This window comes from Macaca nemestrina, chromosome 10 (assembly GCF_043159975.1).
Source record: "Macaca nemestrina isolate mMacNem1 chromosome 10, mMacNem.hap1, whole genome shotgun sequence".
In the NCBI taxonomy this organism is placed as follows: Eukaryota; Metazoa; Chordata; class Mammalia; order Primates; family Cercopithecidae; genus Macaca; species Macaca nemestrina.
In genome coordinates, this window is record NC_092134.1 from 29,148,515 (window position 1) to 29,163,799 (window position 15,285).

A 15,285-nucleotide genomic window follows, 5' to 3' on the forward strand; every position below is an offset into this window, starting at 1 on the left:
AGCTGTGCAGCAGGCCTAGAGAAGAACCAGTACCTGAGGACAGGGGGCTCCAGGAGGAATTGTTCCAAGGGTGGAAAAAAGAAACTACCTTTATGTCCAAATATCTTAAGTTTTACAACTTTTTGGAAAATTTGATTATGAATTAATGATAGAGAAGAAGAAAACTAAGCAAGTGAAAAAGTGAGGCAGTTAATGCCAGGAAAAACAAATTTGCATGAAAAAGGAGTAATTTCTCATAGCACACTACATGGCTCACCTGCAACTGTTTCACCATCATAGTGTAAACATCAAGCCATAATTCTACTAAAAATATGTGAAGGATGTGGGAACAGGAAAGGAGGGGATGAGGCAGAATTGTAAGAGATTATTAAAATTGTCATCTTTCATTATTGACAACAATTGATCTAAAAGTAGAACCTTCAACAACATGAGTTTGAACTGTGAGGGTCCATTTCTATGTGGATTATTATTTATTTATTTGTTTTTTGAGACAGGATCTTGCTCTGTCACCCAGGCTGGAGTGCAGTGGCGCAACCTCGGTTCACTGCAAGCTCCGCCTCCTGGGTTCACGCCATTCTCCTGCCTCAGTCCCCCAAGTAGCTGGGACTAGAGGTGCCCGCCACCGTGCCTGGCTAATTTTTTGTATTTTTTTTTTAGTAAAGACGGGGTTTCACCATGTTAGTCAGGATGGTCTCAATCTCCTGACCTCGTGATCTGCCCACCTCGGCCTCCCAAAGTGCTGGGATTACAGGTGTGAGCCACCGCGCCTGGCCGTGGATTATTTTTAAGAAATACAATTGGTGCTCCATATCTGTGGGTTCCACGTCCTCAACCAAACACGTATGGAAAATACAGTATTCGCAGGATGCAAAAACTGTGGATACAGAGGGCCGAATTTTTGCATTTGCACGTTCCACAGGGCCAACTACAAGACTTGAATATCGAGGGGACTGTGGGGGGGTGGGTCCTGAAACCAATGCCCTGCAGATACAGGACAACTGCACATAGTTAGATACTAAAAGAAAGCTACAATAGTTTAAAGTAGTTGCTTCTAGGGAACAGAAATCAAGAGCAGGTAGGTACAGGGTAGGAAACTACTGCTCTTCATCATAAACTTTACAGTATCATCTAAATTTGTGACACACACACACATATATATACACATACATAGTATATAATCAACATATAACATATGACTACATATAACAGAAATATTATGTCTAATATGACAGGCTACTTACAAACTGTATGAGCTTTACTTGTAATAACACCTTCCTGACATACTATAAGTATGACATGATATACTTCCGGACCTATGCCTTTACTGGTCTTCAGTCATACTCAGAACATATTAGTCAATACCTACATCATTTTCTTTGAAAAAAGTCTACTGAGGTAGATGGCAGTTTACCAAATAAAAATAATCTTAGTAAGCATATTCATTACTCTCTACCAAGACCTACTGTGATGTACTTCATAAACAAGAAATAACCTCACAAGTGTTCAATTTAGTAACTGATATTTTTCAGTAAACAAAATACATAGTAAAGAAAATATTTTATACATATTTTTAAAGTACATCTTTAGATGTCTGTGTGACATTTAGAAATGGCAAAATATAGACACGTAAGTACATATTACATTGAATTAGTCTGATGCTCTGTGTAATGCAGCTACGCTTCTCTTGGCCTGGGGTTTTCAATTCAGGCTTCAGTCAGAGTGATCTGTGAAGCTTTCTTTAAAAACAGAGCTGCCTGGGCATTTTCCTAAAGATTCTGCTTCACTAGATTTGAGGAAGAGCTTGGGAATCTGTGTGTGTTTGTTTGTTTGCTTGTTTAGCTCAGAGTTAACTCTCAAGTGCAGGCAGGATTAAGGACCCCTCTTCTAGAGTAGTAGTATGCTAAAAATCTGAATAAAAATTGAAACTATAACCATAAACATCCAATTACCTTCATACACTTTTTTACTTACACTGTTAGGAACGATGTTATTACTGCCTTGTCTGTGAGGGTCCATCCTGACTCCTGTAGGAATGAGAAAGGTTCAGATTGATATGCTCTTAATTAGCTTCAATAAAATATAATTAAATATTTTTAAAGTTACATATTAAAGTTTAAAAAGTAGTATCTTTACCAAAGGTTATATGTTTTCTTAATAGTTTGTTTAAGTTGACTGAAATTCTCTCTGGAAAAATGTGCAAAATTTGTGTTTGCTTTTACTTCCAAGGCCTATTTAGTTAAAAATACTTTTGAAAAAGCTGAGATATTTATGAAAGCAAATTAAAGCCAATCTGCTGAAGTCAAGTAATATGTCAAATTAGGAAAGTACATAAAAATGAACTGCAGAAAACACAATCTATCCTACGTTTCTATGTATTCTACTACATCATAATGGTAAGACAGCCAAGTTTCAGAACTGAAATACAATGTATTATCAGGCATGGACCTAATGCCATAAAATTTCTTAAACCAAACCTAATCACAGACTTTTATGCAGATATTCTACATATATATATATATATATGTATGTATACACCCAAACACCCCCCCCGACACACACACATATATGTACTGCAGTATATGTGTACGTGCATGTGTGTGTGTGTGTATTTTTTTTTTTTTTTTAAGACAGAGTCTCGCCTGTTGCCCAGGCTGGAGTGCAGTGGCATGATCTCAGCTCACCGCAACCTTCACCTCCTGGGTTCAAGTGATTCTTTTGCTTCAGCCTCCTGAGTAGCTGGGATTACAGGTATGTACCACCATACCCAGCTAATTTTTGTATTTTTAGTAGAGATGGGGTTTTACCATGTTTACCAGACTGGTCTCAAACTCCTGACCTCAGGTGATCCACCTGCCTCAGCCTCCCAAAATGCTGGGATTACAGGCGTGAGCTACCATGCCTCGCCTGCAGTATATATTTTTAAAAGCATGTGAGCACACATACTTTAAGCATGAAAATTATGTTACCTTGCATATTTGGTGCTGCTGAAGAATCTGATGATGCAGCTTGGTATGGCAAGTCCGTACTCAACTGCAAAAGATAGCCCTCAACTGTAGACACTTCATCCCACTTGACATGAAAGGAGTTGGTGGTGGCTTTGATCAGCTGTACTTGAGATGGTGCTGGTGGTTTCTCTATAGAATAATAAAGATATTATACATTTAAGTTTCCAGTGTATAAATGGTTTGCTGATACAGTTTGTTTGGACTGGAGCTTTGAAAACATCAGCAATGAACATCTGCTTACCAAGACGGAAAGTTTACTCAGATAAACGCAGCTATAGTAGGTCAAATAAAAATAATTTGGGGTTCTTATTCTGTTTATTTATTTATTTTCTTGGACAAATATATCTATAAACAAAACAATCCAGTACAAAACTACCGAACTATTTGAGTCATCAGATTCGGAAATGTGTTTAATCCTAGAAGGGGTTTTTCTGGGGGAGGCTGGGAATCCTAGAAGGAGTTTTTTTTTGAGGGAGGCTGGGGAGAGGCAAGGGGAGCCAAGTATTAAAGCTACATTATTTTATCTTTCTTAGAAGTTCTAATATTCTTTAATTTTATGAGCCAATTTTCAGCCAACAGCATACGTGTTAGCAATTCTGTTAATGTTAGCAAAGATAACTTGGACATGATATTTTATAAAAGCATAACTTCTCTGAAATTAATACCCCCTTATCAAGACTTGTACTACCAGCTGGACATGGTGGTTCACGCCTGTAATCCCAGCACTTTGGGAGGCCGAGGTGGGCGGATCACCTGAGATCAGGAGTTCAAGACCAGCCTGGCCAACATGGGGAAACGCTGTCTCTACTAAAAATACAAAACTTAGCCGGGCGTGGTGGCTGGCACCTGTAATCCCAGCTACTTGGAAGGCTGAGGCAGGAGAATCACTTGAACCTGGGAGGTGGAGGTTGCAGTGAGCCAAGATCATATCACTGCACTCCAGCTCGGGTGGCAGAGTGAGACTCCATCTCAAAAAAAAAAAAAAAAAAAGGAATGGTGGGAGGAAGAGATAAATCCTCAACTTTCATAGCAGAAAGTGAGCACATTATTGTCTAAATGAAAAAAATATATATATATCAAAGTAATAATATATGTATGTGATATAGAGATATGGAAGTTAATACCTAAAGAATCATTTAACAGAGTTAAGAACAAACAAATGCTTGTAAAGCAAGTAAAATGAGGAAAGGTGCGAGCAAAGAACTGTGATTTTTCATAGAAAGCCTCATGGAATTTTATTACTCTTTTACATGCTATCAAATGCACAAAGTTTAACTAAAAGTGAAAAACAAAACAAAACAAAACAAGATGAGCCCCCTCTTCCACCAAAACTGATGCTAACTTATCAAGAGGAAAAGCAAAATCTATATTTTGCCCTTATGATCGTGGCCATGATTACTTTTAGAATAATACTGATATCTAAAGCTTATTATGAAAAGGTTTATAGAAAAACAGGCCATTCAAATCCAATTTTTAAAATCTTTTTAAGTCATAGATCCCTTAGAGAATCTGCTCAAAGTGATATAATCCCTACAGAGAAAATTCAGTCATACACTTTTTTTCATCCAATTTCAGAGACTGAAGCTTATCCTTAGACTTCAGTTAATAATTTCCAATTTCCAACATGAACCAGTAAGTTCAATTTTCTATCTTTTTTTCTTGCTTGCTAGTACATGCTTCTTTCATAGGCAGCATTTACTCTCTTAATTGTTTCATTATTTTTTCAACTATCTTAATTTTAAAATTAAACTCTTTTTACATTACAAAAACAATACATGCTACTGTGGAAAATACAGACAAGTAATGACAGAAAAGCTCTGAAGAAAATGTATAATCTCAGCTCTCAGATAATGCTTTGGTGTGTGTCCTTCCAAGTTTTCTATTTATAATTTTGAAAATACTGGAGTCATTACATGTTTTATAATCTATTTTTCTCATGTAACATCACATATTACATCTCCAGATCTAATTTCTCTAATGGCCACTAGATTCATCTATTCATTCAAATGCCTGCTTGATCTTATTTCAAATTTAGCATGGTCTAAATGGAACTCTTGACTTTCTCCACAATGTTATTTTCTCTCAGTCGTCTCTATCTCAGTAAAATTCAAGCTAAAAACTTCATCCTCCATTCTGTCGCTTGCCACACAAATTATCATCCGGTTCTGTCAATAAGAACTCCAAAATGTATCCTGAATTTATGCAGTCCTCCCCTCCTCCATTGTCACCAACTATAGTCTAAAACACTTTTTTGACTACTGCAAGAGATTTCTAACTTGTCTTGCAGTGTGCACCTAGAATTCATTTTCCATACAACTGCCAGTGACCATTTCAAAATGTACATCAGAATGTGTCACATTTCTCCTTCAAACTTACACATAACTTCCTGCTGCACTTCAAAAATAACTTAGAAATTCTACCACCACATTCAAGGCCCTATGTCCTGTGGTCATCTCTCTAACCTCCATTCCTACACTTTCTTCTTTGTTTACCCAGTTCAAATCTGTTGCCAAACATGCCAAGTATTCCCATCTCAGACTCCTTGTATGTGCTGTTCCCTCTTCCTGCAGTGGTTTCTCTGGCCTTTTTATGTGGGTATCTCCTTCTCACCATTCGAATAACATCCCACGTCATCTCATCACAGAAGCATTTTTTGACTACCCACCCTGAAGCAGCCACCACTCCTGTGCCCAATACCTAACACCACTATCTCATGTATTCACATGATTAACAGAAACTGAACTTATTTTGTTAATCTGTTTCACTATTGCTCATTATCTCCTTGCTGTCATACCCCCTCAGAATGTAAGTTCTTTGTGAGAGCAGGGGCACTATCAGTCTTGTTTGCTGCTATATTCTCAGCATTTAGAACAATTCCTGCTACACAGCTGTCAATCAATATTTATTAAAAATTGATGTGAGGTACACATTTTTAAAAATTGTGGCGCTCTAATAATTTTTTTCTCCTTTTAGAAATGGGGTCTTGCTCTGACACCCAGGCTGGAGTGCAGTGGAGCAATCAGAGCTCACTGCAGGTAGACTCAGACTCCTGGGCTCAAGTGATCCTCTTGCCTCAGCCTCCCAAGAAGCTGGGACTATAGGCATGAGCCACTGTACCTGGCTAATTTTTTGTTTGATAGAGATGGGGGTCTCACTATGTTGCCCAGGCTTGTCTTGAACTCATGGCCCCAAGTAATCCTCCTGCCTCAGCTTCCCAAAGTGCTAGGATTACAGGTGTGAGCCACTGCACCCAGTCTCTATTTTTTAAAAATCTTTTATTTTAAAATAATTTTAGGTTTGCAAAAAAGTTGCAAAGATAGTACAGCATTGCCATAACCCCCTGGCCCCAGTTTTCCCTTTTCTCCAGCTTCCCCTAATATAAGCACGTTTGGGCTGGGCGAGGTGGCTCAAGCCTGTAATCCCAGCACTTTGGGAGGCCGAGACGGGTGGATCACGAGGTCAGGAGATCGAGACCATCCTGGCTGACACGGTGAAACCCCATCTCTACTAAAAAAATACAAAAAACTAGCCGGGCGAGGTGGCGGGCGCCTGTAGTCCCAGCTACTCAGGAGGCTGAGGCAGGAGAATGGCGTAAACCCAGGAGGTGGAGCTTGCAGTGAGCTGAGATCCGGCCACTGCACCCCAGCCTGGGCGACAGAGCAAGACTCCGTCTCAAAAAAAAAAAAAAAAAAAAAAAAAATATAAGCACGTTTGTTAAAACTAAGAAATTATTGGTGTAATACTATTAACTCAACTATAGACAACTCAGATTTCACCAGTTTTTCAATTAATGTCTTTTTTTGTTCCAGGATCCAATCCAGAACACAACATCACATTCAGCTGTAATGTCTCCTTTGTCTCCTCCACTTTTTGATTATTTCTTAGTCTTTCCTTGTTTTCCTTCGCTTTGAAACTTCTGAATAGTACTGCTCACATATTCTTTGTAGAAGATCTAGAATGTCCCTCAATTTGGGCTTGTCTGATATTTTCTCATAGTTAGACTGAGATTATGGATTTGGGAATACCACCGAGGTACTTTTACTTATCACATGATATTAGGGAGTAAATGATACTAACTTGACTTATCACTAGTGATATTAACCTTGATCACTTGATTAAGGTAGTACTTGCCAGGTTTCTCCTGCTTGCCAGGTTTCTGTAAAGCTACTATTTTCCCTTTCCATACTCTATTCTTTGCAAAGGAGTCTTTAAATCCAGTCTACACTCAAGGAGAGGATAATTATATATATACTTCTCAGGAGTGGAGAATAACTACACATATTGTTTCTTCTATTCATACTTAATTATGGGAAACAGAGGTAGTAGCATTTACAGTAAGTCTCAAAAGGCAGACATTTGAGTGCTTACCTAAAGGAAAAAGTTTATTTGTTAACTATTCTTACCTACCAGTATCAAGATACCAAAGATCCTTGCAGCAAACTTGACTATTCAGTGCTTTTTTGTAGCCATCTCTTCCACTCCAAAAATACAATCGAGTGCCAATTGCAACAGCGCAGTGGCCAGCTCTTGGTCTTGGTCTTGAATTTTTTTTATCTTCCTGAGAATCTGATACTAGGGTGGTCCACTCTGTTGTATCTGAAAAGATAGAAATATCCATGACTAATTTTTTTTCTTAACAAAATTACAAAAATCACCTTATTAATAAAGTTTAATTCAATGAGTAACTCTTAAAAAACTCACCCAGATTTAGGTAAGAAAATGAACTGGTACATCTCCATTCACAATCATGAGGTGAAGTCTCAGTATTTTCCCCCTTATGTGGGACCCATCCACCAAAAATGTACATCCTGAGCAACAACAAAACAAAAACATAAAGTAGCTTATTTCATTTTACTTCTTGGATTTGAAGTGCGAAGAATAGAAAACTCTCCTATCAGTTGACTCAGAGCTCCAGAACTATTCATTCACTTACCATTGTCAAGGTAATGGGAATAAGAAGATGAATAAAGTGGTCTTCTTTCAAGAGTTTACAATTTTATGAAGCAATACAGAATCACAATTGTTTCTCTCTGGCAAGTTACTTAAAGTGAAGAATATTTTGATTATAATATATTTAAAAATCAATATTGCCTATAATATACTAAGGGTACCTCAGTCAGAAAGATACTCAATTGATCTATGACATCCAAAGTCAAATTTAAAATTGTATGCATATAGTAACCAAAGAGGATTAAATTTCATATAACTTTGGTCATTGATATCACTTAAACAAAAAACTTTAAACTGTGTTCCTTTAGGGCCCTAGGAGTTCTTAAGACAAGCCTGATGGCTGCTGGAAGAGAAAGGCTCATCAGGCAGAAATCAGGGCCCATGTGACCTGATGTCAACCAGAGATCTATTTTTTTTTAATGCCAATCAGAGATTTTTTTTTTTTTTTTTTTTTTTTTTTTTTTTGAGACAGGATCTTGTCCTGTTGCCCAGGCTAGAGTACAGTGGCATGATAATGGTCCACTGCAAACTCAACCTCCTGGGCTCAGGCCATCCTTCCACCTTGGCCTTCCAAAGTGCTGGGATTATAGGTGTGAGCCACCATGCCCGGCCAGAGCTCTATTTTTTAAAATCCATTTTATATGTTGGGGTTTCAATGGAAAATTACATTTTATAAAATGGCTCTTCAGTTAAAAAAATGTATAAGATTTTGTTTAAATGTAAAGAACATCCTGTTTGGTTTTGAGTTTATTTAAAAAAAAAACAAACTAGGTTCTAAATTACAACAATCATTTCCTAAAATATTACATTTAAGGTAGAATCCCTGAAGTAGTAACTATTTCATTAAATTATGATTAAACAGTACTCCTAATTGTGGCACAATGTTGCACAAATAAGGGAATTTGTTGATGGTAGTAATAGCCAACATTTATGGAGTGCTCACTTCATACCAGAAACTGTTCTAAGCATTTCATATGTATTAATTCATTTAGTCTTCATTACAGCCTTGTCAAGTAGGTTTTACTTTAATCCACATTGTATACTTAAGGAAAGTGAGGTACAAACATATTAAATTTTCTTGCCCCAGGTCATACAGGACAAGTGCCAAAGCTGAGTCTTGAATTTAGGCCATCTGGTTACAGAGTTTGTATTCTAACCATCAACTCTATATTGCCATCTAAAGCATAATCATTAAGAGCATGTGCCTCAGTACAAATGAAGCAATACCAAAAATATGAAAAAGGAAACAGTGAGTTAGGTGATTAGTTTGGCAACACCCAGGTTTACACTTACATAAAGCCTACTCTGGGCAAGGCATTATAAGGAATGCAAAGAAGTAAAAGAGAGAGCATAAGAAAATGGCATATTAAGTATTTTTGCTTCTACAGACAAATTATTTTAGCTCCAGGAAGCACAATCAAACTTTATTAACCTTCATAATCTATTTCTAAGAAACTACTAGCGTTACTTTCTTTGTGGGCTTCTAAAGTTGTTTTTAAAAAAAAAAAAAACAGAAGCAAAATACAAAAAACCACCATACTTGTTTCCTATAACACTGGCTGTATGAAGGCTTCGTGGAAGTGGCACTGTCCCTTTAGTTTCTGGTTTTGACCATGACATAGTTTCTAAAAGTAAAAATAATTATATTAGCAACTTGATCTAACAACAGTAAATTACCTCAACTTGCATAATTTCAAACAATAAAACAAGGACTTACCAAAATGAAACAAAGTATTTTAAAACAATTATTTGAACATTATCTTAAACATTTCCAGCTTACATAAACTGCCAATTAGAAATCTATTTATACTTAATGTTAGTACAGTTAGCCCTCTGTATCCATGGGTCCTGCATCAACAGATTCAATTAACCACAGATTGAAAATATTCACAAAAAACTTTGGTTGCACTGAACATGTTTTCTTTTTGTCATTATTCCCTAAACAATACAGTATAACAACCATTTATATAGTATTTACATTATATTAGGTGTTATAAGTAATCTCAAGTGGAGATGATTTAAAGTATATGGGAGAATATGCAAATATTACACCACTTTATATCAGGGACTTGAGCATCCATGGATTTTGGTATCCAGGATATCCATGGTATTCAGGAGGTCCTGAATAAATCCTCCACAGATACCGAAGGATGACTGTATTTGTAATAAATAAGTGTGCTTAGGGTACTACCAATTTTGAATTAAGAATATTAGAGATTTTATCATTTAAAGTAAGAGTACACTGGACAGAAGATAGTCAAAGGTGAGAGGCACACTACCCTCCAATCATTCATTCCTAAGATCCCTTTAGAGAGAACTACTTAAGGGTTTTCTACTGACCACGAATAACATTGTTAATGCTACATTTCCTGTAGATAAGGTAACCATATAAAGTTATCATCCTGTACAGGACATTTTTCAGAGTGAAAGGGAGTATTGTACTATTGATAATTACACAAGACAATAAGCATAAACCAGAATCATCCCAGGTAAACCAGGACATATGGTAACCCTGTTTACAGAACGCACAAGAGAGTTACTATCATAAACCAAACATTCATTTTCTCAATCTGATTTATCAGCAACCATTCATATCACATATCAGCTGTCCCTGGGGCCACAAGTGCTAGTTATAAATCTAAGTACAACTCAATAAATACTGCAATCAATAATATTTTTCAAAGCATCTTTTAATTTGCCTTATTCCTAAGCCTGAATCAAGTTAAACTTACCTAAGTCAAGCTGCCATAGGTCATCCAGGCGAGCACCACACATTCCACCAAAAACATACATTTTCGGACCTCCAGAATCTTTTTTGCAATATATAACAGCTGTGTGGGATTCTCTTGGAGAAGGCACAACCCCTTTAGTCACTGGAATGCTCCAACCCACAACACCAGAGCCATGCTGTAGCTCCAACTCATAAAAATCATTTAAATATCTAGAATATCATAGGAAAAATTAAAATATTCAGATAATATATACCCTTTCTTTGCATTTTATTTCTATTTATAAAGATAAAATGTGCTTACTATGAAAAGTTCATATAGTACAGAAAGGCATTAGGAGAGCAGAAAACCCCAAACCTCATTCATACAATACATACTTATCAAACACTACTATGTACCAGGCATTCTTCTGGAGCTCAGTAGTGAGCAGAAGAGATTAAGAATAATTCCTGTTATCATTTAGCCAACACTCTTATCAATGACAACTTGCCAACTGTTGGTGTTAAAACATAGCTACAAATCCTCTGACACTCTTCCCATCGGGAAGTTGGGTCTATGTTCCCTTCCCTTGATTCTGGACTGGTTTGTGATTGCTTTGATTAATAGGGTATATGACTTCTGAGGCTGCGTCACAGAAGGCCTAAACGGCTTAAGTAGAACACTTACTCTTGGAATCCTGAACCACCATGTAAGAAGTTCAACTCCCATAAAACTACCATCTGGATGGCCATATGCAGGTATGTAGGGTGACAGAACCAGCTGAGTCTGTCCTTCAGCCATTGCAGTTGAGGCATCAGGCACAGAAGTAACCCCTTCAAGACTTCTCAGCTGAGGGCCCAGCCATCCCTCCTGTGGCCTATCTAAATTCCTGACCCACAGAATCCATGAACATAATCAAATGGTTATTATTCTGCATCACTAAATTTTGGGGCAGTTTACTGTGTGGTACTAGATAACCAGAACAATCACTATTGAAAATATTTTGGTACATATCCCTTAAGACACCTCTGTCTATGGATAAACACATATGGATAAATGAGGCATACTAAAAATACTGCTTTGCAACCTTTAAAATTTTCATTATAATGTCATAGCAATGTCCTACATAGTTTTTAACTTTAGAAACTGGCACTAAGTTTCATGGATGTTTTTGAAGTTTTGCACAAAATGACTTTTGTAGAAATTTATTTCCTACAAAATTATTATTCAAATGTAAGGGCAAATATTAAAACATTTCAGGACATATAAAACTTCAAAGTTTAGCTACATAATTGTTTTGGGGAAAATAATTCTAGGATGTTATCTAGGAAAAAGAAAAAGAAATATAATACTTTGAATAGGCCTGGCGTGGTGGCTCATGCCTGTAATCCCAGCACTTTGGGAGGCTGAGGCGGGAGGATCACGAGGTCAGGGGATCGAGACCATCCTAGCTAATACGGTGAAACCCAGTCTCTACTAACAAAAATACAAAAAATTAGCCAGGCATGGTGGTGGGCGCGCCTGTAGCCCCAGCTACTTGGGAGGCTGAGGCAGGAGAATGGCGTGAACCTGGGAGGCAGAGCTTGCAGTGAGCCGAGATCACACCACTGCACTCCAGCCTGGGTGACAGAGCGAGACTCCGTCTCAAAATAAATAAATAAATAATAAAGAAATAATACTTTGAATAAGAGAAATGGTAGTAATTTGTGGTTACATCTAAACTGATGTTGAAATCTGTGGTTATGAGATCTAAATAACCACTAAGAAAAATTTACTACTAAGTTAATTTTTAAAATTTATCATAACCTGGATTAAGATTCAAAAATACATGGAACATACAGAAAAATGAAGTAGGCAAAAGAATGTTAAAATAAAGACAGTAATTTATTCCCAAGGTTGACAGGATATTTTCATTGTAAATGTGTGTTAATTTCCAAGCAACTAAGCTATGCACAAAATTAGCACATATAATTCTCAGATCACTATAGGGAAACAGTCAAAGAAAAATAATAAACAGAGGAAAAGTAAAGAAATGGGGAAAAAAGCAAAGTATAGTATATAGAAAGCAGTTAATAAGATAGTTTAAAAAAAAAAACAACAGGCCAGGGCCAGGTGCTGTGGTTCACACCTGTAATCTCGGCAGTTTGGGAGGCCAAGGGGGGTGGATCACCTGAGGTTAGGAGTTCAAGACCAGCCTGGCCAACATGGTGAAACCCTGTCTCTACTAAAAATACAAAAATTAGCTGGGCGTGGTTGCGGGCGCCTGTAATCTCAGCTACTCAGGAGGCTGAGGCAGGAGAATCACTTGAACCCGGGTGGTGGAGGTTGCAGTGAGCTGAGATCACACGGCTGCAGTCCAGCCTCGGTGACAGAGCGAAACTCCATCTCAAAAAAACACAAAAAACGAAAAACCCCCACCATAAACAATGTCAAAAGAAAAAAGGACAAACTTAAAAAGTTTAGCACACGTTGCAGAAAAAAAGGTCAAATTTTCCTAAAAACCAAGATAATGACCACTCACACAATAGACACAGATAAAAAGATAGAAACTGACAGTTCACAGAACAGGAAATAAAAATTACATAAACATATATATATACACACACACAGACACAGATGTATAAACATGCACGTACACGAACACTCATATACATATACATATACATATGCAAATGTTTTCCATCATCACAACTTAGCAAAAAATCTGGCATAGGCAAGAAAAGAGAGGAAGGGCAACAAAGCAGAGTAGATGGAAAACATAAAACACAAGGGCAGAATAAAACTGCCCTATTATAAGACAAAGTCTGGTCAGGGTTCATGGTGGGGGCAGGAATACAGAGGAAACAAAATACAAGAACCCCAAATCTAAGTATAAGTGATGAAAATCAAGGATAATATTAAAACTATCTTAAACTAATGTGGAATAGGCTTAAACTGTTGAGAATGGACATCAGCCAGTATGCTATCCAGTTCATACTGGCTATTAGCCCCATTTACAAAAAATAAATCTACAACAAAACAGTGTACACAAGTTGAAAATTAGATATACAAGAAACAAAACACAAATCCACAATCATGGTGGGAGACTTGAGCATGTCACTCAAAAGTTGATAAGACCTAGACTCACAAAATAAAAAAGCTTTGAACATTTATTTAATAGAGCCAGGTGCAATGGCACATGCCTGCAGTCCCAGCTACTCAGGAGACTGAGGTAGGAAGATTACTTGAGCCTAGGAGTTATCCGGCCTGAGCAACATAGCAAGACCACATCTCTAAAATCAATAATAATAAATACATAAAACATTGATTTAATAGATAAACAACCTTGCACACAGTCAAGAACTCATGGTCTTAATGAGCACCTATGGAATCACAAAAATTGACTGTGAAATAGACACAAACATCTTTATAGACCACATTTCCTGACCACAATATAATAAAACTAGATATTGGCAATAATAACAAAACTTTCCACTTGGAGATCTTTAAAAAATTGTAGCAAATTACTTTTAAAGAGAAAATAGAAATCAATGACAATAAAAGCAGTCTGTATCAAACCCTATGGGATACGGTCAAAGATATAATCACATGAAAATAACACTGAAAAATGAACTAAGGAGCATTCAAATTATTAGAAGTTAGAAGAAGCATTCAAACTACTAGAAGTTTAAAAGATGCTGGGCATGATGGCTTAAGCGGGTAATCCCAGCACCTTGGGAGACTGAGGTAGGAGGACTGCTTGAGGCCAGGAGTTCAAGACTAGCCTGGACAATCTGGCAAGATCCTGTCTCAACAAAAATTTTAAAAATTAACCAGCCATGGCTGCATGTGTCTATAGTCCTAGCTACTCAGAAGGCTGAGGTGGGAGTATAGCTTGAACCCAAGAGTTCAAGGCTGCAGTAAGCTATGATTGTGTCACCACACTAGCCTGGGTGACAGAATGGGATCCTGTCTCTAAAAAAAAAAAAAAAAAAAAAAAAAAAGGTTAGGAATAAAAGTTGAAAGAAATGGAATAGAGTTAAAAAGTTTAAGAAAATAAACTAAAAAGAAAAACAGTCAATAAAACTAAAAAACGGCTTTTTGAAATAAATAAAAAAATCACTAGCAAGTCTGATTAGACAATACTAACACTTAGGGATAAGAAAAGAGATATAACAACGGATATAGAGATTTTAAAGATAGAGAGAATTGTCTTTATAACTTTCAAACATTTTTAAATAAATAAATTTAAAAAATTTTTAAGACAGGGCTCATTACATTGCCCAGGCTAGATTTGAACTCCTGGGTTCAGATGATCCTCCTGCCTCAGACTCCCAAGCAGCTGGGACTATAGGTGTGTACCACCACACCTGGCTATCTTATAACTTTTAGAAATAAATTTAAAAATCTAGATAAATGGGTAACTTCTCAAAAAAAAAAAAATACCAAAAATTACAAAAGGTTGAAAACCTAAATAGACCAATACTCAAAGAAGAAATTGAAAAGGCAATCAAAGATCAAATACCAATCCCAGGTAAATATGGAAAATTTCTACTAAATATTCAAGGAATTACATTATTTAAATATAATAAAAGATGGAGGGCTTTCCATGACCTCAGAACATAACCCTGATTATGTTTTCA

General features: G+C 36.8%; 1 protein-coding gene across 4 annotated transcripts in view; it reads right to left on the minus strand.

Moving 5' to 3' along the window:
* The window catches only part of LOC105497723 (host cell factor C2), a 44,756-nt gene that overhangs the window by 18,527 nt on the left and 10,944 nt on the right, over window positions 1-15,285 (minus strand). For all 4 annotated transcript variants that reach the window (XM_011769027.3, XM_011769028.3, XM_071071213.1 and 1 more), the window contains exons 4-9: window positions 10,688-10,896; window positions 9,496-9,580; window positions 7,707-7,813; window positions 7,413-7,601; window positions 2,967-3,134; window positions 1,972-2,024 (exon numbers count right to left, since the gene is read on the minus strand). In XM_011769027.3, coding sequence (XP_011767329.1) covers window positions 1,972-2,024; window positions 2,967-3,134; window positions 7,413-7,601; window positions 7,707-7,813; window positions 9,496-9,580; window positions 10,688-10,896 — 811 coding nt within the window. The remainder of the gene's footprint in view (window positions 1-1,971; window positions 2,025-2,966; window positions 3,135-7,412; window positions 7,602-7,706; window positions 7,814-9,495; window positions 9,581-10,687; window positions 10,897-15,285) is intronic.